The sequence below is a fragment of the Lygodium microphyllum genome, chromosome 29 (assembly GCF_053477565.2).
Source record: "Lygodium microphyllum isolate KBCC chromosome 29, Lygodium_microphyllum_v1.1.10, whole genome shotgun sequence".
Lineage (NCBI taxonomy): Eukaryota > Viridiplantae > Streptophyta > Polypodiopsida > Schizaeales > Lygodiaceae > Lygodium > Lygodium microphyllum.
Window position 1 is genome coordinate 12,525,583 of NC_141163.1, and position 23,097 is coordinate 12,548,679.

Below are 23,097 nucleotides of genomic sequence, written 5' to 3' on the forward strand. Positions count from 1 at the left end.
GCAATTTGATGGGCATATAAAATAGCCTTATATGCATGACTCAAGATGTTATTCACAAACCCCTTACACTAACTTGAATGCCTACTCAATCTACCAATCCCCCATTGACTACTGTTCTCAACCTCTAGATCCATGCATCACTCTATAGTAGTGTCAAGCTCCCTCCTTCAATGCTCAAGAGGATTTCAATAAACAACTCAAACTTTCAACATAAAGCATCAAATTATTGAGCTGTAAGTGTATCAATCTACTCAAGCACTAAACAAGAAAGCTGGTGTAGGAAGTCACTACCAAGCTCTCTATCATGTTTGTTCTGATCAACATGTGTGGGAAACTCATGACTAGCTCAAAACTTGCAATTTCTTTTCTAAAACCTGTAATGCAAGATTCAAATTGCTCCCATGTTGATGGATAACTGATACAAGGCCAAACTATGTCATTGGGGTCTAAAACTTACTCCCTAATGGCCTAAAAGACCTTGAAAGTGCATGGAATTGTATGGGATCTCACAATTGACCACATGAAGCCTCAAATCAAAAAATACACACAAAAATTTAAATACAAATGCACACAAATCCCTCAATGGATTCAATTCAAAATAGCCAGAAAGTGTGTCCTTTTGTGGTCCTTGTGAAGCTAGTTAAAGTATTGTACCAACTAAAAACCCCTCATGAGCTCATGATACACCATGATCAAACTACTAAGTATAGTAGGTATTGGACTTGTTTTGTCTACAAATTCAAACAAGGAAAAAAATCTGACACAATCAAGTGCTTGATAATCTCCTGTTCACTAGCTAGTCATACCTTCTACTACCTAGTTTAGTATACATCATGCCCTGCAATCATGCATATGTTATGAATACAAAACTTCAACAAATTTCAGAGAATTTATAGTGAAAAGTCAAAAAATACATCAAACCTTCATCTCAAATCCACGCATAATTAATATCTCAATATGCAACCTATCTCTACCATTGATGACTACTTAATCATGGTTGTGCCCATTGCTACGAGTTGTTCATTTCAAGACATTGAAATTTTAGAAATTTGTAGCAATGTTTTTTTGAAAATAATCAATAAATTTCAACAATTTCCATGCAATTCTCTATCTGTCCACATTTGATCAAACTCTCAAAATCACTGCAAGTCATTGTTCTCTAGCAATTACAATTACTATCCATCATGTATGCATTCAATAAAACCATGAAAAGTCAAAATTCTCAAAGTATAACCATCAATCCTACAATTATTTTTTGCTCACTTTTCGATGGAATCGACAAACAACTCCCAGTGATGCATACATAGCTTTTTTCCAATAATAGGTGTTAGTAAAATTTTTACAGAGGCTTTGTAAGTGATTGGTTGTTTACTAGTTGCCAAGGAGAGTGATGCATACATACATAGCCTTTTGCCACTAACAACAGGTGTAAGTAAAAAAATTTCCTAGATGTGGCTAGCTCTAATTTTTCCTTTAAGTGACCGTGGTTGTTTACTATTTGCCAAGAAGGTTCAGTCAATGGCAACGAGCCACACATTGTCTAACTTTGACATTGTTGACATATGTGCTCGAATTGCGCGTGGATGGTATATAGCGAGTCAACTGGAACCACACGCGTATCGGGGCTCTCTACTCGTACTAGCTACTACTGCTAGTAGTTATCTGCCAGTGTGCGGACTGCCGCCTCTCTCCTTCTCTTCACCAGTAACCTTGACCCCTGGTCCTCCAGTCCTTCTCCTCTGTCTCTTCCTTCCTCTCTTTGTCTATCTGTCTGATCGTGTCCGTCTGTCTGGAACCACACGCGTATCGGGGCTCTCTACTCGTACTAGCTACTACTGCTAGTAGTTATCTGCCAGTGTGCGGACTGCCGCCTCTCTCCTTCTCTTCACCAGTAACCTTGACCCCTGGTCCTCCAGTCCTTCTCCTCTGTCTCTTCCTTCCTCTCTTTGTCTATCTGTCTGATCGTGTCCGTCTGTCTTTAGGGGCTTCTCTCTCTCTCTCTCTCTCTCGTGTTCAAGCCTCATAATTTTGGGCTTGCTGGTGTCTGTCGAGGAGCTAGGCTACAGAATTTCGACCTGCATGTAGCTCGTTTGGTAGCGTGCTAGAATTATGGCATGGCCAGGGAGGGTTCCGGTGCAGCAGGCTGAAAATATAATATCAGGCCTAGCTGACTCGGCCCAATTCGAGGTACTCTTGGATCCATTTCTTACGGACCCATTTCGCAATAGCCCCAACGTCGATGACGAGATGAGCTGTTCCAGTTATGTGTGGCACATAAGGAAGCAGTCCGATCTGACGGGAGATAGCTTGTGGTCGGCAACGCCCGGCCAGCAGCACTTGGTCCTGCACCGGAACTTCAACATCTCGTCATCACCTGATTTAGAGCCAGCTTTGACGGAGCTGCTGACCAGCAGGGTCTGCACGCTTGCGTTCTTCTCAGAGGAGCATGGAGACACCATCTCCAGGATCCTGCTGCATCTCCCCGAGTCCTCCGCCCTCCGCCACCTCCGCCTATCCCCCCCCTTCCTTGTTGATACACCTGCCAAAGCCACCTCGTCCTTAATGGCAGCGTTGAAGGGTAGTTCGTGGAAGGTTCGGGGCCTCGTGTTTGAGATCCTGGGACCCCCAGTTTACGGCTGGGCCTCTAATGATGTTTTAGCCTGCTGGCTATGGCTGCAGCGGGTGGCAGAGTCGCTGCTTGAGCTCCCCCTCTTAGGATGCGTAGGTTTCATGCGGTTTGATTACCTCTCTCTACACGACGTCGACTTGTTGTCTGCGCAGTTCTTCAAAACCTTAGGCGAAGTACTCACAAGCCCCCATCTCAACATCGTAGCTCTCAGCTTCTATGGCACCCCCTTGCCGCCCGGTGTACTGGAAACACTTTTCTCAATTCCTCACAAACTCACACGGCTGGACCTTCGTCTCTACCCAGGATATTCACGTGGGCAGACGCCGTTCATCTGCTCTGCCAGTCACCAGGATCAACAGTCCTCGATACGAGACCTAGGGATCCACATGGATTCTGAAATAGTACAGAAATTCGGACTGGCTTCCAATGTCATGATGCACGTATCAGCCAATCTTCAAGCCTTGCGTCTGTCTTTGACAAGGGACACTTGCTCCACTGCATTGACAATGCTTCAACAATATGAGGTGATCTTGAAGATGCCACAGCTGCAGATGCTTGAGTTTCACCCACCACATGACAGTCATCATCAACTGGCCAGAGATATTTCCCTCAAACTCAGTAGCTTGTGCAGATCAGTACTACTTCGTCACCCAACAAATTCCATTCTCAGCCTTAAAATTCATTGGCCTCGAACAGGCCCGCTTGAAGCATTAGCTGCAGAGATTGTGACGGCAGCCGCAGATCAAGTACAGCTTCAAATGTCTCGACGTTCTCCGACTGGTGAGCTACAGTCTGCTGCCCCTAGCTCATGCCTTGTGGAGCTCCAATTTCTATCTGAATCTGGAAAACAAAATCAGAGAGATGAAATGGCTTTGGCGCAAGCCCTAAGCAAGACAATGATCTGCTCCTTTAGCTACCCTTGGGTAAGCCGGCACGCGGGAGCTATGGCCGCCTCTCATTTGAAGAAGAACCGCCTTCTACTTGGGTTACTGGAGCAGCCCTTGGTACCCCCAACCACGGCAAAGCTCTTCATCTGCGGATTTGGGGAGGTTGGGAAGACGACTGTACGCAACATGCTCATGGCATCCCTGGCAAAAAGGCTCATGATCAGAAGTACCGCAGGTCGTCGAGCAATACTAGAGCAACAGACTCGTACGAAGGGAATCGAGTTTCACACACTTACCTTCTCCAACACGAAACTCGTGCTGTGCGATCTCGCTGGGCAGGAAGATTACCACGCGTTTCACGATTACTTCCTGTGTGGTAGCAACCTCGATCTGTTCATGGTCATGTGTAAATACGTCCCTGGCGTGACTCAGATCAGAGATGTTGAGTCTCAGCTCGACTATTGGTTCAGGTTATGTTAACAAGAATCTACTCCATTTCCACATACTGCATAGAACAGTAGTACCGTGTACATTATTACCACACTCAAAATGATCAGCACTCGGAAGTCGCAGCTACATGTTACAACAGTTCACAATCCGCACCTGATGATCGCAGTTAGCACTATTAACACATTTTGCTTGCTAACTTGGACTGGTTTTTTTTTTTTTCTACGTGGTACCTTTCTTCGATACATTAGCTCATGGACCTTTCTTGTGCTCTACTTTTCAGGTTCATTCTGTCCCACAAGAGCAATGATCCCACAGTCTCGGACAGAAAACCGCGAGTGCTGGTGGTGTTCAATGACTTCTCTCAAAGGGACACGGTCACAAACTCTGCGCTGCAAAATTTGGCCAAAATCAAAACAGAGGCCCTCTTGAATAAATACTCAGAAGAGCTAGACTTCGGCCAGGCAGAAGGAGAAAGAGATGTGTTTGGAATTCAGGCAATTCATGATTCTTACACAACAGCTTTCAAACGGAAGCTAGCGAGTCTCCTCCAAAAACTATTGGAAAGCCGACCTCCCATCCCAAAGATTTGCCATGAGATCTCAGATATAGTCTTGCCAGGCATCAAATCACGATTATTATCCAGAACGCCTAATTTGTTGATTTCACATCAAGATCTTTTCGAGAAATATTGTCTTAGATACGGCATGAATCGGCCAGAGCTTGCTCAGAAACGCATGTTCGGAACCTTTGAAGCAGCATTGAATGTATTGCACAATGCAGCCGAGATTGTCTACTTCCCCACTGTGAAGAATCCAACGACCTCATTCTCAAGGCAAGAGCCCACAGTGCAGGAGCTGAAACAAAGAGCCCAGCAACTCGTGGTCATTAATCCCACATGGTTCTGCAGTAAAGTCGTTGGGGAGTTGCTTACACCCAAAAGCTTTAGTACTTATGGCAGATGGGAATTGAACCCCACAGGGTGTGACGAAGAAGACATGAAGCAAATGTTGAGAGATCAAGGATGCGAGGAGCAGTTCCTGGACCAGATTTTGGAGTATCTACAACGCCTAGAGTTGTGCTTTCAACTTCCTGAAGACAAGATCACTCACGTTCAGACTAGTGGGGTGAGTGCAGGCAGAAGGAAAAAGTTCATCTTTCCATCGTTGTCAGATGCAGATAACATTATGTGGCCCCCTGTGTCCAACCAGGACGCTGCCTTTTTCTACGGGAGGAGATTGAGATGTAGAGATGAAGACAAACGAATGATTCCAGCAGCGATATTCACCAGGCTGCAAGTGAGGCTGCAGAGGTATATACATGGTCATACGGGTTGGTACCAGGTGGGGAAATTCTGGGCATCCTTTGTCAAGCATGGCACTAGTGATGGCGGCTCAGTGGGAGGGGTTGTTAGCTTCGGAGGAGGAGGCCTGCTTCAAGGTCGGTGGGAACGTAATCAATGGATCGATATCTTCTTATTCTACTCGGATGCAAGCTCTGGCACATTGGCGTGCGAGGTCATGGAGAAAATCAAGGACTCGATCTTTGATATATGTCAGGGTATTGGTTATGGGTTGGCAGGCATCCCTACGGTGCAGCTTGAGGAGTTGGTCTTGAGTGGCAAGCCCTCTGAAACACAGGGCCAGCCACTCACAATCCCTCTCGATACTGTGAATGCGACACTCTTACAGCGAGGCATAGGTAGTAGCTTCTGTTGGCCAGGCACCCCAGAAATAAGGAGAGTTCTCGATGTCCTGCTACCTTCGGAAGTGAAGAAGCATATCGAAGAGAGGATGGAGGTGGTGGATGAGATTCGCAAGGAGTTTGGTGCACATTCAACCATTCATGATGAATGGCATTGCGATGCGGAGCGAGATCAACTAGCGATTGATGATGCGATGAATAGTGATATAAATGGAGATGATACTACTACTTCTGGCCATGGATATCGAGACGTGAATGCACTGATGAAGGCTTACTTTACATGGATGGATAGACGGATGGAGAAGGGATTTGCAAGACAGGAGGCAAGGTTCGATGGGCTGTCATACATGCTGAGAGAGATCAATAAGGATGTAAATAAGCTAGCAGAGAGCTTGCAAGTAGCGCAGAGGGATATCATAAGCAAATGCTCAACCCATCTGGTGATGCAGCTTCTCAAAGGTTCCGTGCCCCTCTATCCATACCTCATGACCGACGATGAGCAATATAGGAGTCAGATGAAGGAGGAGGCTACTGCTGCTGCTGGCATCATTGGCATCAAAGTGGTGTTATGGGAGCTGAAACGTCTGGGGAACCCAGGGGCGAGGGCTCACCTGCACTTGTTGTGCGAATGGCCGCATGATGCAGGGCCGCACATGGTGAAGGGCCAGAAAGGCATAGAGATAATATGGAAGCGGCCGGAGTGGCTGCAAAAGGTGGCGCCTGTGCTGGTTCCGGCACTGAGGGTGCTGTGCTGCGTGGGGAGGATCGCAGCGAGTGTTTACCTGCCAAGCACGCAATGCTTCGTCCCCGACCCTGACGGTTTCTTCCGGTCCCTTGGAATCGACCGCAAGAGCCTCACCCAAAAGGTCTTGCCGAAGGCTCTGGAAGGCCTGATAGCAGGGGTGGAGGGATCAATGGCCAAGCAGCAGGATGTGATCTCATCCAACAGGCCGCTGGAGCTGGACAAGGTTAGAAGCCTTATGCTGGAGCTCCTCCGGGATAAAGATGTGGACATGGAAAGGGACTTTGGCCTGCAGCATGTGGAGTTCTGGTTCCAGCAGGGCGCCGCACAGCCCAAGAAGAACAGTATCCTGTGGGTCTGTGAAGCACATGCCCGTCATGGGCAAAGAATACCCTCTAGATCGAACCCATGGAAACCATCCAACCACTGCTCAGTACTTGATCGAGCATAGAAATATGAGCCAACTTTAATAGCATTGGACTTCTCTCCGGTAGTAGAATTTCTACCAATTGCAACCCAAGTATCCCTTAGACTACACCCTTTCCATTCAAATGATGCTTGTGCTTTAAAGTATTAAAACTCCCTTTTATTGTAACTATGTCAAGCATAGGATCAAGTAGCTCACCACTCTCTAATTCTCTTTCCTCCCAATAGAATTTGGCAAATGTATCAATCTCTTTGAAGCTATAATTCTTCATTTACAAACCACTAGGAAATGTGCATCATGCTAGTGATTTGAAACATGAAGTAATACCTCTATTAGGAAAACGCTCCTTCAAATTATCAATCACATAATTTGTGAATTCTTTTTGGAAAGCAATTGCTATTTCCATATCCAATCCTTCCAAATCCCATTGAAAATTTATCAATCACCTAATTTGAAGAAGCAATTTGTGAATGCTCCTTCAAATTATCAATGACATAATTTGTGAATTTGTAAAGAAGCTATTTCCCACAGGAAGCCATTAAACTAAAAATACAAGAAATAGACTATTTGACCAAGAAACCATAGCCAAGGTGGCAAGGCATGAAATGATATTACCAATGTTGGCTAAGAATCATATGATGAGAGGTTGCAGCATGGTATGCACCCCAAGCTATGGTGGCCAAGAGTATTCATCCTCTTAGATAGTGAGAGGTTGAGACCTCAAACATGTAATGTTGTAAAATGGCAAAAAAATGCTAGGCTAGTTACAACTTAGCCTTTTATACTTAACCCTAGTAGGCTAAATATTGGCTAAGGCATTTAAGCACTTTTACTCTATTACAATAATAGCAAATTAGAATCAAAACCAAGCAAAATAACATGTAGTAGGAGGAAGACAAAGCTAATACATTGCTTTCCACAAGCAAGAAGTACTAGAGTGTTGAATACAAGTGTTTGCTTTTAAGGAAATTGCTCAAAATTGGTTCTCAACATGGATGTCCATAAATTTATAGTAAATTAACATATAACTATAGGCAAACATGTAGAACAATAAGCTCCCACTACTAAGAAAATTTGGATAGCAACTAGGATGTACAATGCAATTAGCAATGTAAAGTCATTGCATAAATCACTGGGACATGTTTGAGATGCCTCTAGAAGGAGATGTAAGGAAGTCAATTGTGTGAGCACAATACATTCTCTCAGAGAAAGGGATCATGAGACGATGAGAAGCCCCTCAAGGTAATCCTTTAGATGTTCCCACTATTAACTTCTTTAGGGTACTATTTTGATAATACATGGGGCTCTGCTAGGATAATGTTTCCAACTAAACAATGTACTCTTACAGTACTATCCTAGCTAGTTTTCTTATGTAGGACCTTTTGAATGGGATGAGGCCAATAATAAAGGGGGTAAAGGGCAAGGTTCAACAAGTCTTAAGGTATTCCCATAAGCATAGCCTTTAATTGTAAAGATCAAAGTTTGATGCTCTTTTCCCCTTGTGATTGGGTTCCTAGAGAGTTGTGATTCCATGGTTCATTCCCTCAATGTATCAATAACTTAAGGAGAATTTTTAGTGGTTTGTAGAGTGTCTTGTACAATTGTGTCCATGCGATTGTTGCCTCCTTTTTAGTCTAGGTAGCACTAGTTGTTACAATGGAATTTGAGTGTAGTAATATATTACATGTGGATTTGTAGGGCAAGGCATTCCCACCCTCAAGGTATTCTTTATATCAATATCTCTAGGGGTTCTCTATGAAGCCATGGGGGTTCTTGTGTTAGATTTGAGAGATAAGTCATGCTATTTACCAAAGTTGTTTTTCTCTACTTTGGTTGCAAAGCCACAATAACTAGCATGTGCCACCAATACCCTTCATCAGTGGAGCAGCAACGTGATAAGTATGGTGCTGAATGAATATTTTCAACATGCCCTTTCTATACTGCTACCTTCATAGTTATCCCCACCAAAAATCTTTTTGGCTCTCACTCCTCCACTCTAGTGGGTAAATCTCTATTCTATCTCACATGTTGAGAAAAACCCGTCTTCTTCACGCTTCCAATAGCCCTTTTGGAAGCTCCCTTCTCTCCTCAATACATAGTTGCTCCTCCACAACACTCTTGCTTTTCAAATCCCAAATCTTCATAGATGAACTTAGCAAGATTCCATAGAATCAATCCTGGGTAGTTCACTATATGTATACCCTCTATATCAAGTGTGTTCAAGGCCTATTTATAAATATCCTTATCTGTGAAATTTTTCTTAATAAAAAGTAACCCTTTTCTATTCAATCTGTAAGTAACCCCTTTTATATGGGACCCTTCTGTATGTAAAAAATATCTAAAAATGGTATTTTAAAAATCCCTTATGTTGAACCCACATGATACATACATATATTTATGACTAGCCTCCCCGAGGAGAATCAATACTTCATCCTTTCTACCCCTGGCACAAGAGTGATAGTAACATGGTTCATATAGCCTATGTAGCCTAGGTGATTCAAAGGCAACTTGTAAACAGTTGGTAAGATTCCAAACCTTCACACTCCTATCCTAACCTACCAATTCTATAAATACATCTTGACAATCCCTACTTTCTTATTTGATGCCAGTACTTTAAGAGGCCCAATGTCTTGGCCAATCACTTGATTCTGGGAACTTGTTTGCTTGTTGGCACAATTCAAATGGTACCACTTGATTTGTATCTTCTAGTATTTTTATCAATTCTCTGACCTACCTAGAGTCTTGTTTCCAAAAGAAAGTGAAGGCCACGCTAGTTGCTCCATCCCTTCTAGCTCCCCCCATTTAGTGAACATAAATAATCTTTGACACATGTTGGAAAGTAAAAAATGATGACAACCCTTATGTCCTTCACATCAATCCCATGTGCAACAACACCTATTGCAACCAATTTCAGCAACCCTTATATCCTTCACATCAATCCCATGTGCAACATCACCTGTTGCAACCAATTTCAGCAACCTTCTTGCCTTCAAACTATTAGGGCTTGAATTACATCGTCTATTTAGTACTATTTCATACCTTAGTACTTGTATGCATGTAGACTTTTGGGATCAACATGTGTAAAGTGACTTTAGATTTCATATGATGTTATTTCCTGAATATCTATCATTGTCTACTTTGAGTTATGTGATCAAGAGTAGTTGTTATTGATGATTGTAAACTATCATTTATCTTTCACGGGAATGGTATCACATGAATAATCATAATATGTATTTCTTGTATGTATAGTGTTCCTTGATATTAAATTATGATAATGGCTGTAGATGGATTCAAAAAGTTAGTTGTTACTATAGGACTATTTTTAGGTAGATTGATGTATCATGTAATCCTGTTGTGGTCTTCTGCTAGGCCATAACACTTTGGCAATCTTATTGGTTTCATGGGAATAATTCTCATGATTTAGGCATCAAGCTTGGAAACAATTACCCCAAGAACAAGCTGCAGGGGTGTAGGATGCTAATGGCATTGAAGATGTACAAGGTGCCTTTTATGGGAAGCATTTATGTCAGACAATTATCCACATTTTTCAAATCCCATTTTAACAAGAAGTAGGTCTCGGGAATTAAGGGAAGCACTAGCAAGACAACAATAGTAGGTTGCATGGTTGAATGATAGAGAGAAGCAGGAGGATTAGGCAGGCTAGATGAAGAACTATTTACATACGCTAGGCAGAATTCTTTGGTGGTGGGTACATTTGCAGGTACCTTAATAGCATATGATTTCCCCGCCACCTCAATAGAATCTCCTTCAACCTCTCCAAGCATACCACGTTTATCAGATAATGAGGAAGCTATATTGCTACTTGAACATTAGGATACTCCTCCTAGATGACAAGCACTTGAAAGGTTACAACATCTAGTGCTAGGGAGGGCATTTCTGTGTTACAGAGTGCCAGAATCCCATTTCAAAAATCTCTAAATTTTAATCCTTTACCACCTCCTCAGAGGAAACCCAAAAAGAAAAACATAACGAACCTAAATTAGCTTGTCAACCCAAAGGTCCAAGCATCTAAGTTCTCAAGGAAAAAGAAGGAAGATCCTAATTGCCATGTGGCTCGATTTGAGACAAGGTGAACAACAAGTGGATTCAACTAGATGTATGGAGATCAAGTCAAGAAGTAGCAGTTTGCTACTACCTTGCAAGGAAAAGTCATGCACTCGTTTGCCAGCTATGGTATGGCAACATTCAATACATATGATACCTTAAAGATAGAATTCTTAGGTAGGTTCCATAAGGACAAAACTCTGGGAGACATTTTAAGGAAGATCAAGAAGATCAAACAAAAGAATATGTTGGTGGAGGATTATACCTAGAAGTTTAAGAACCTACTGAGGTTGGATGCTAGTGATGTACTGTCAGTGGAGATGCAGAACACTTATTTTATGAAGGGCCTGAGGGGTAAAATCAGGAATCCTATTGCCAATGTGAAGATGGGTCAGAATGATACATTGGATACGTTGATTAGGGCTCATATGAGGGTGGAAAGGAGGCTTGGTACCTCTGATCAAAGACCCATAAAGACGACAATGCTTTGGATTCAAATTCTGATGCAGGTTCAAAATCAGAATCAGAATCAAAAAGTGATAGTGATGATGATGAGGATAGTGAGTATAGTTTAGAATCGAAGGATGATATCAATGACTCTGGTGATGATGAGTCTAGCAGTAAGAAAAACAGGAAGAAAAAGAAGAAATTAGGATTAGTCAAGACTAAGAAGAAGAAATCAAAAGATAAACATAAGAAAAAGGTAGAGGAGAGAAAATTGGATAAGAAGATTAAACAAAAGCTGAAGGATTTAGGTCTTTCTGACACCAAGAGTTAAAAAAAGTATTGTGAGATATGCCAAAGAAATGGCTATGAAACCAAGACTTGTTGGTACAATCCTAATGTTAGGATGGCACAGCACATGCTAGTGATACAGCCTAGGCCAAGACTTATGTAGCCAACTGCAATCAATCAGGTTGTTACTGACACAATGCCTCAAAGACTCTTCAAGGAACCTAAAGGAATGCATGAGGCAAGATAGCCTTGGGAAAATTTTTTGTCATCACAGCAAAAAGGCAGCAAACCACCCAAATAGGAGCATGCCACTATTGTGGAGGTCAAGGGTACTTTGTCAGACCAAATTATGAACTTTGGGCAAGGCATAGGACTGAGAGAGGAATGCCAATAGCAAGGACCCACAATGACAGAAGAGTTGTAGGAGCATCTCATCCACAACATCCACCTACCCCAGTTGCAGCAATCCTCATAGAGTTACCTGATCAAGATGAGAAAATGCAATTTCCTAAAGGTACAAGGGTTGATGACTGTAGGCAAATTTAGCAAGAAAATGTTCAAGAAAGGGTAAAGGAGGTGTCATGTAACACTAATGCTATAAGTATGCATGTTCATTGTGATTGTTTAAACTGTATTATAATAGAGGATTGTCAAGAGGAAGTAATGGTATTAGCAGTTACAACACGCCAAGCTAGTTTGAAACTTGATTGGCAAGAATAGGAGAAAGCTAGCAAAAAGGCAACTAAACAAGTCAAGAAGCTACAAAAAATGACAGGAGAAAAGCAGTACTTGAAAAGCTTGATGATTAGGAGGGTCAAGGTACCCTAGATCTTGATTGACAAGATCAATATCTTGAAGCTCAAGAAGCAAGAAATTTTTAGGAAGGAGGTTCAAAAGAGCTATTTCAAGATCTAGCAAAGTGCTCTCTCCAGTTAACCTTGGAGCAGATCTTGGATTTAATACCAAGATTCAAGGAAAAGTTGCTCCTAAAGATCAAGCAAAAGCAACAAGAAGTTCTTGAATATATAATAGTTTAGGATCAAATAGTTCTTGACTATCAGGCAGTCATACCAACCCAACAAGAAGTTGTGGATTATCAAGTGCCTACCATTAAAGTTGAGTATGCAAGAATAAATGATGTCCTACTGGATGGGGGTTCACGAGTCAATATACTTCCTGACCATACATATTTGGCAACCAAGCAAAAGGAGCTACTACCAACCCCATTTCAGGTCGAAATGGCAGACCAGAGGAGGTTACAGCCCTTGGGTATTCTTAGGAATCAAAAATTAGAGTGGCTAGCCTGAAATTCAAGGTGAGTTTTTTTGTATTAAGAATGTCGAAAATTGAGGATTCTTATACAATGGTCTTGGGTAGACGGTGGTTTAAATTGGAAAAATGGAAGCAAGACTCGGGGAATGATTATGTATGTATCCCCAAAGGACTTAAGGAGATCATATTATCAACAATTAATAAGGTAATCTTGAAGAGTTCCTCTAGACTTGTAGTAGCTCACACTATCAACCTTGCAAATGAAGTGGAAGATGATGAGGAGGAATTATTTCTTCAGGAAAATCCTTCTTTGGTTCCAATATTTGAAATAGATGTTGATAGTATTATTCATGATTATCAAGATCCTCCTATGAGTTCAAGAAATGAAGTTCTGGAACACCAAGCTATTCAAACTGCAGTAGTCCACAACTAGTCAGGACAACATCCGAAAGGCTTTCTTTAAGGTCAGAAATAGCCTAAATTTTAGGGGAAATCAGGAAATGAGTAGTATCAAATGTTTAGGACTAGGGAATTGGTCATCTCGAAGTTTCTAAACAATAAATACCTAAAAAGAAGCAATGTGGTGTGGATAATTCTATGGACATTTCTGATGTATGGGATATTGAAGGACAAAAAGCCATTATTTAGACTAAGTTGAGATATGAGTACACAATGAGAAGATCTACAGGGGTAGTTGAAGATGAGGTTCAAGAGGTTAATTTGAATATGGAATGGGAGGCCAAACCCATTAAGATTAGTATTTTTGTGGAAGAAAATTTCAAGCAAGATCTTGTCAAGCTATGTAAAGAGTTTCAGGATATTTTTGCTTGGGATTATACGAGCATGACAGATTTTGATCTAGTTGTGTGTCAGCGTAGGATAAATTTAAAGAAAGATGCTAGGCCAATCGTTCAAAAAAGGTATAGAATGAACCCTAACTATGCCAAATGGGTCAAAGAAGAAATTGACAAGCTTTTGAGGGTTGGGTTCATCAAACTGGTTAATGAAGTCATTGGTTATCCTCTATAGTGGTGGTGCCCTAGAAAAATGGGAAGATTAGAGTTTATGTGGATTATAGGAAATTAAATGCAGCTACCATTACCGATCCATTCCCAATTCCTTTTACCAACTCTCTCCTTGATGATCTGGCACACCACGAAATGTACAGTCTAAAGGATGGGTTTTCAGGATACAATCAAATTAGGATGCATCTGGAAGATATGGATAAGATAGCCTTCATCATTGAATTGGGAGCATATGTTAGCACAATCATTAACTTTGGACTAAAGAATGGACCTCTTGAGTTTTAAGGAGCTGCCCATAAGACATTTGAACCATTTCTAACAACTTTATGAGGGTATTTGTTGATGATTTTTTGTATTTTTGGAATTTGTGAACCTTCAGCCTTCCTGTAAACCCTAGATGAACAGTCCATGGTAGACATGAAAGCTTCAGTCCAAGATTTCATTTCTTAACAATTTCTTGAAGATTATTCATCAATTTAGCTCATGGGATAAATGCAGTAAGGATTCTTCAACAAATTGCAAAGATTTCAACTTTGTGAAGCATATTGGAGCTCATATTGAAGGTTTATTTTGAGGCTTTCCTTCAAGAGGCTTGAATCTTTGGTATTTAAGTATTCAAGCAAGCTCAAGGCTTTGATTCTTCACGAATTTGATCATATTGGAGTTCATATGGATTGATTTCATGGATCTTTCAAGCTTTATGGTGGATTCATGGTGGATTATGGAGAATTATTCCATTAATTGGATTGGAGCTAACATTTACCATTCTCTTCAAGCTTAATCAGTGTATTTTTCTTGCTTAATCTCTGAAATCTCTCAATAATCCACTTGCTAATGCTTTTCCACTTGTTGATGAGAAATTATTGATTAATTAATTCTCTGAATTAATCAATAGATCAAATATTAGTGTTCTTCCTATTAATCAAAGCCCATTTCATTGAATTTCAACATTGATTCAGTCATATTTCATCATAGATATCTTTTACCAAGTTTGATACATAACCTTGATTTCATTGGCTGAAATTCTTTTGCCCAAGCTAAAATATTGCAAAAGGATAAGTACAAGCAATAAGTGAGTCACTAAATTGCATTGGTAAGACACTCTTCCTATCCGATCTTTCAAAATTTCCGTCTAATTGCATTCCATGAAAGGGGCTAAATGAATATTTCAAAAATGCATTTCATGCTGATTCATTAGCATAAAATGCTACTGCCATGTTGATGTACCCACTGAGGAAAAAGGTGGATGTCGGGGGAGATAGTGGGACAAAAGAGAGGTGACCCTCTCTCACTATTGAAGATCCCGAAGGGGTGCAACCAACCGACTCGGAGAGAACTTTGCCCACCTCGTGATGATTCGGAGCCCGTGTAGAAAACCTATCCTACTGTTTTATCCCTCACACAGGTACAACGAGTGGAGAATTGAAGATTGAAGTGTTTCCAAAGACTCAAGTACCTTCAGGAGCAAAACAGGATAAAACAGGGACTTTACAGGACACTACAGGGAATTTACAGGTCCTTACAGGTTCAAACGTCATTACTAAAGTACAAGTGCAGGTACTACAAGGTGCCTACATATCCTACTCGGTCTTCTACATGGTTTGGTAGCCATTTAGGGTTACTCTTTTACCTTACAGGGTGGAAACATGGCATTCACTGGTTAAAACAGGGCATAGGCTTAGACAGTTCAGATTCAAATATTGAAATGTAGAATTTTTTGTCCTAAACTTGTTATAGTGTACTATAGCTCATCTTGAAGAGGGCATTCTTGGCTTCGATTTGAATATAAAAAAATTGGAATCAGAATTTCCTAGCCCAAGTTATAGCCATTTTTTTGACATGGAGTACTGCAGGACTACACTATTATGGCATGACATAAAGGTAAAAATAAGGTCCAGGATGATTATGCTCAGCGAATCAGGGATTCTATGTTGGAGAATGTACCCGAAGAGAACCATGAAGAGCCTCAACAACTTGGAGAAATTAGTGCACTTAATAATACCTTGTGTGCACATGAACAAAGGCATCAACAACGTCATGAGAACCTATTATCAAGAGTGGAGTGGACGGTTTTATCTATTGATCAAACGAAGTCTTCTATTGAGGAACTAGTGGATTCAATGACTCAAACAAAGGCTTCTATTGATAGATGGAATCCAATGCTAAAATAATGGCTCATTTCTCCCAATGGATGCAAATGCAAAATGGGATCTAAAGAAGCAAAGGAAAAAGCTTATTCAAACAGTGAGCCCTCAGTTATCCCACTTTAGCCACCTAACCAAAATGGTCAAGATCATGGAATTATTGAACGGAGAGGTAATTCAAATATTTCAATATGAAGTAGCTGAGACTTCACAAAGGCATGATGACTATTTGGGCAGTTTGAACGGTGCCAACTCCCAAGCTTTTGGACTGAATACTCAACTTCCTAGAGGTCCTCTACTAACGGAAAAATTTCATAGTGGTTCTCAACCACCTATTAGGAGATTTCCATCTCATTTTGGAGGTTCAAGTCTTGGCACTCATGATCAATCTATTTTGGGACAACAACCCTTCCATGAAAGAGAGCTGAAAGACAAGATCATTTTGGCCAAGTTCAATGATCAGTCATCTTCACCATCGAATTTAGAGGAGTGGATCTTCATAATGGAATCTTACTTTGACATATTTCCTAGAACTGATGACATGAAGATTCATTTTACTTCCTTGCTCTTGGAGGGATTTGCGCATACTTGGTGGAGGTATATTAAAAAGGAGAACATACTTGCAAAGAATTGGGAAGCTTTCAAGATACTTATGGCTGAAGTCTTTGTCTCTCCTCTTGAAAAAGAGAAATTGACACGGAGATGGTATGGTTTGGAGCAAAGATGCCTAAGTGCATGAGAATACACTAACCAATTTCTCAATCTCACCATGTATGTAGAGAGCATCAATGATGAGGCTAAGCTCCACAAGTATATGTATGGCTTAGAGCCATCTTTACAAGCTAATGTCATGGCACAAAACCCTACTTCTCTTTTTAAAGCTATTGAGCTTGCAGAGCACTATGGAGGAAAATATAGAAGAGAATCTTCATTTTAGCCTAGTTTTGGACAGCCAAGGACTGTTTTAAAACAAGGACAAGTTGATAACATTTATGGTTGCAATCATGCGCCAAGTGGAGGCTTAAGAGTGCCAACTTATCCAACGTTCAATGCTTCAAGACCTCAAAGAAATTTCAGGACAGCAAGTAGTCCTAGAGTTGACTTCAAACAAGGGGACAGCAAGCCTAAATCCATTTCAGCCAACATGAATCCTAAGTCTATTTCTATGGACCTCTACAAAGAAAGAAGGGAAAAAGGCTTATGTTTCAAGTGTGGAAAAAAGTATAAACCTGATCATGGCACAATGTATATATACAAAAATGCCAAAGCCAAACTTCAAAGTATGTTAGTATTTGAGGATCTTGAAGATGAGATTGATGAAGCTAATGTAATTGCAACTAATGCTGAAAATGATAATCTTGAGGAAGAAGTTGGACATGATTATTTTTATGATCCAGCCGACTCTTTTCCTTTTGATCCAGGTGGGAGTGTTCCTTTTGATCCAGGTGGGACTTATCATGAGCCACTTGCTGCCACTAGTTGTTCTATTTTCATGGATGCTTAGACAGGTTCTAAGAGCCCTAATACACTCCGTATGAAGGGTGACATTCACGAAAAGGTTGTGTTCATTCTAATAAATAGTGGTAGTACCCATAGTTTTGTGAATCGGTCCATTATGGACAAGTTAAATTGTCTTCCCATTGATTTTCAACATCCCATACAAGTTCAAGTAGCCAATGGAGAAGAAGAAATCAGCACACAAATATGCCCACATGTTTCTTTACAGTCGGCTGAAATTTTTGAAGCAAAAATAAACCTAATTACCTTGGAAAAAGGGCCTATAGATATTGTACTCGGTTGTGATTGGTTGATGACATTGGGCAAAATCACTATGGATTTCTCACAGTTGTATATGGAGTTTATCTTCAATGGACAACTCATACATTTACAAGGAATTCCTAGTAGATTAGATTTTCAGCTTATCACCATTCAACAGCTGAAAAGGGAGTACAAGAGGCATTCACATATATTTGTTTTGTATTTGAATAAAGAGATGGAAGATCGGCCCAATAATTCAGCAAGTCATCTAGCCTTGACAGCTCTTCTTGAGGAGTATAGGGATTTGTTTGAGGTGCCTACTTCATTACCTCCCAAGAGAGCAGTAGATCACCCTATTGATTTGGATCCTGACTCAAAGCCAATCAATAAGCCACCTTACAGATTGTCTAAGTGTGAGCGAGAGGAATTAGCCAAGCAAATCAAGGAACTTCTTGAGATCGGATTCATAGAACCAAATTCTTCACCTTATGCATCTCCAATTTTGTTAGTCAAAAAGAAAGATGGATCTTTCAAGATGTGCATTGATTACAGGGTTCTTAATAAGATCACAGTGAAGAACGGATATCCAATACCCAAGATTGATGATTTGCTTGATGAGCTCAAGGGCGCGCGATTCTTTACGAAGATTGATTTGAGGTCATGGTATCATCAAATTCGCATGCGAGAGGGTGATGAAATCAAGACTGCTTTTAGGACTGACCAAGGGCTCTATCATTTCTTAGTGATGCCATTTGGGCTTACAGATGCTCCAACTACCTTTCATAGCCTCATAAATAACATTTTGCATCCTTTCCTCTTTCAGTTTGTCTTAGTATTCTTTGATAACATTCTAATTTACAGTAAGACCCTTCAAGATCACTTATCACACATGAGGAAGGTTTTTGATGTATTGAGGCATCACAAGCTTTTTGCTAAGGAGAAGAAATGTTCTTTCATGAAAACTGAAGTGGAATACTTGGGACATATTGTCAGTGAAAAAGGAATACATGCTGGCCCTAAGAAGGTGCAATGTATAAAAGATTGGCCAACACCTACTACTACTACTTCTCTTAGAGGATTTCTTGTTCTATCTTCATTCTACAAACAATTTATCAAGCATTATGCAGCTATTGCAACTCCTTTGACTGTCAGATTGAAGAAGGAAGCTTTGTTTTGGGATGCTCTTACAGATAGTAGCTTCACCTAGTTAAAGGAACTCCTTATTTCCGCTCATATTTTAGTATGCCCAGATTTCTTGAAAGAATTTACCATACAGTGTGATGCCATTGGCCATGGCATTGGGGTTGTTTTGTTACAGGAGCATGGAGTGATTGCCTTTGAGAGTCGTAAGCTTACAAATAAAGAAATGGCCATGAATGTTTATGACCAAGAGATTAAGTATTTCCTTAATCAGTCCAATCTTACTCCTAAGTGGTGTAGGTGGGTAGCTACCTTGCAGAATTACGATTTTGACATCACTCGTATGAGGGGTAAAGACAATATAGTGGCTGATTCTCTTTCTCGTATGTGGGCTTGAAAAGTTTCAACAATGACTAAGCTGCATAGTGATTGGATTGAAGAACTATAGGAGGCTCATCTTTTGGATGAAGAGATCAACCATATTTTTCAGAAATTATAGCAAGGTCTCATGGAAAATAACTCGCATTATCAGCTTCAAAATGGCCTTATTTGGTTAAATGACAAGATTGACATTCCTTCTACCTCTTCTTTTACACGAAAAATTATGGAGGAACTACATTCTTTGCCTTTAGCTGGATACCTTGGAGTTTTCAAGACCTATGATAGGATCAATAAAAGTTTCTATTGGAAAGGGCTGTGAAAAAATGTCAAGGACTTTTTCATGAGGTGTATGCCTTGTCAACAAAATAAGGACATCACCCATAAACTAGGTGGTTTGTTGCACCCATTACCCATTCCTACAAGTAAATGGACTCACATTACCATGGATTTCATTATTGGCTTGCCCTACCAAAAAGGGATGGAATAGTATATATGTAGTGGTGGATAGACTCACCAAGGTAGCCCATTTCATTCCAACCAAGACCTAGTTTACTGCTTCTCAAGTGGACAATCAGTTCATGGAGCAGATTTTTAGACTACATGGATTACCACAAGTGATTGTTTATGATACAGACTCAAAGTTTATGAGTAACTTTTGGCAGGCAGTATTCACATCTATGGGCACTAAATTGGCTCCTTCTATGGCCTATCATCCACAAATTGATGGGCAGACAAAAAGTGTAAATAAGTGGTTGGAGACTTATTTTCGTCATTTCTGTTATGATGTCCAAAATTCATGGGATTCTTGGTTACACTTGACTGAGTTTGTCTACAACAACTCTACTTATGCTAGCATTGGATTTTCACCCTTTGAGGCTATATCTGGCTATAAGGTGCCCTTACCCACAGTCATCTTTAATGAAAGAATCAACCCTCGTGGGAAAGAGGAGTTGGAAAGAATGCAAACCCTTCTTCAGTAGTGTAAGATGAATCTTAGGAAAACTCAAGACCAAATGAAGATTTATGCTAATGAGAAGAGGCGGCCTTTAGAGTTCCAAGAAGGAGAATTAGTTTTATTGAAGGTGCCCAAGTCTAATTACTCTACTTTGAAAGACGGATCTAGTAACAAGTTTACTCACAGATTTTATGGCCCCTATCACATCCTGAAGCACATTGGAGACTTGGCATACAGATTGGAGCTACCCTCTTCCAAAAGATTCATAATGTCTTCCATGTTAGTCAGCTCAAGCCTTTCTATGGTGATCATATTGATGCAATTGATGAGCTACCATCTATTGATGAAGAAGGTCTTATTCAATACATCCAAGAGGCTGTCATATGTCAATGTGAGAAGAAGCTTCGATCTCATTCTATCGTTGAATATTTGATCAAATGGAGAGGTTTACTACCTGAGGAAGCTAGTTGGAGGCCTGATTCTATATTAGATGAGTTTCCTTTCCTAAGGTACACATTGGTGGCTGAAACCTATTGTCTATGGAGCTAGTTTTGGTGCAGACAAGGTCATTACAGCACGTTGTTTTAGAACAGTTTTTATTGTGCCTGATTTTCAGAATTAAGCCACTTACATTTCGTCAAAGTACTCTTCAAGAGCTACGTTTTGACATGTGGCATGCTTCATTTGGACACTTCTACTAGAAGTTATGGTAGATTTGGTCTAGCAGGGTCTGTTTACATAGCAAGTTGTCTACTTCATTCTGGGTTCATCAGTTGAAGACTTTATGGCTCCATATACTTTTGAAGCATTTCCGATCATGTATATAGCTAAGGCTTACTATTTTTCTTTCATTCTAGTCCATATGTCAGTCATCTTTCATTCATTTTCCCATTTTTAAAGATGTAAAAACAGAGTAGTACTCTGTTCTATCCATCCTTTTCCAATCTTTATACATTTTTGTAAAGGGCAAAAACCTTTGGGATGGGATGGATTGTAAGAAGCTCGGAAGAATAAGGATTTAGTGTGTAAATAATATTGATGTTATGCCATGTCACACTGACATTGGTATAAAAGGAGAGGACATGTGATTTTTCCTATCTTTTTGACACATTGATACATTATTGTCCTTCTCTCTCCTTGCTCACAGCTTCAATGGCTTCTTTCTCTTTCATGTCTTTCTCTCTCCTATTCTAGTCTTTCTCTCTCTTCATCTTTCTATTTCTCTCTCTTTTGCACTCTTCCTTCTCTCTACTACATTCTTCTCTCTCCAATCCACTTCTTGACATTTTTTTTGCCGATGATTGAGATAAGCAAGCCATTTATCAGGATTTGGTGCAAGTGGACTATGTTGAGGCATATGCAAAATAGGTTGCTTAAGGGGAGAATAAGGATACATGTCTTGATGATGCACTCAATGTTGGAAACCATGGTAATGTTGATGCCTCTAAGTTTGCAAGTAACATCTATGCAAAGAAGAAGTAAAATATTGGGAAAATATGGCTTCATGATAGGCATCAGTCAGAGACTAAGTCACAAAATGTTTCGATTGATGCTCAAGTTCATATGAGGGATACATTGCTGAAATATCATGGAACTAATCATGTGGTAGACGCTCCATCTAATTCTGTGCATTTAGGAGTAGATGGGTTTACTATTAGTAATGTTGAAGATGCTATGGTTGTTATGCAGAAAGTCATGTTGTAGTTTAAGGCAGCCAAGGCTAAAAATTTATAGGATCAATTGCATATTGAGCAGATGAATTCTGTAGTGTTGTCTCGACAACTGCAGTAGAAATAGGCCAATTATGATTCTTTGCTTTCACAACATCAAGCTAAAATTGCAAAGATGCAGCAAATTATAGACAATAATAAGATCTCTATGGTTTTGTTTCAAAGATGGATGGATGAGCTTAGGTCTAAATGCCTAGATGAATTGCAAAAATTTATGGACATGCATGGGAAATTACAAGTTGAGCATAAACTGTTGTTGGAAGGATTTCATCCCTTGCAAGTAGTTGAGCAACATATATTACAGATTTTAGAGGTGGATGTTGATGTCTCTGTGATTCTTAGATCTAAATTTTAGAATATTCATGATGTCTTGATGCTTGAGGTGAAAAATGCATGGCAGATTTTTGCAAAGAACTTGGATGTAATGATCTCTAGGCCTTATAATATGTTTAAGGATGTTTTTGTTTTAGTGGAGCAAGATGTTGATATTCATAAAATAGAGGCATTGACTCAATAGGTACCTATACTGGAAACTAAGTGTAGGGATTTGGAGTTAAAATTATAAGATTATTTGGAGGAAAAGAGACATAGTGATGATTATATAGCCACTTTGCTATAGAGCAGAAGCATTTTAATGAGGTTAATGACAATGATGTGGTTCATGAAGTGATTCATAAAGTTCATGAGGGGTTTAGTGCTATGGATCATGACCCTATGTTCATGGTGTTGATGGCTCAATTATATAGATGTCTACTTGCATGGACATTGTCCTTTATGTTTCTAGAGCTTCTTAGGTTTATCCTTGACGTATTTTTTTGTTTTCTCCATGACATATCTTAATGCATTTCACAGACTCTTAGATCCAATTATGCAAGTGCAGCAAAGAGTTGTGAGGGGGCTCTACTCACTACTGCTCAGTGTGGCTTATCAAGGGCTACAAGGCCTCTAGCAAGGCATAACCGTGTTCTTTGAGTTACTCTTCATCATAGTTAGTCTTCATGTTTTCAGATAGTTTGTTACATGCTTATGGGTTCAAGTCCTAATTGTCCCTGACAT

The 23,097-nt window shown here is 40.3% G+C and overlaps 1 protein-coding gene across 1 annotated transcript; it reads left to right on the forward strand.

Moving 5' to 3' along the window:
• The first annotated feature begins 1,617 nt into the window (after window positions 1-1,617).
• Window positions 1,618-7,499, forward strand: LOC148010390 (uncharacterized). The gene is made up of 2 exons (XM_087671799.1): window positions 1,618-3,986; window positions 4,247-7,499. The coding sequence occupies exons 1-2, from the start codon at window positions 2,110-2,112 to the stop codon at window positions 6,858-6,860; spliced, it is 4,491 nt and encodes a 1,496-aa protein (XP_087527925.1). The 5' UTR covers window positions 1,618-2,109; the 3' UTR covers window positions 6,861-7,499.
• Window positions 7,500-23,097: the final 15,598 nt, after the last annotated feature.

Coding starts and splice junctions, on each gene's coding strand:
- LOC148010390 (XM_087671799.1), top strand. CDS start 2,110: ATGGCATGGCCAGGGAGGGTTCCGGTGCAGCAGGCTGAAAATATAATA. Junction 3,987..4,246: donor CAGCTCGACTATTGGTTCAG/GTTATGTTAACA, acceptor TCTACTTTTCAG/GTTCATTCTGTCCCACAAGA.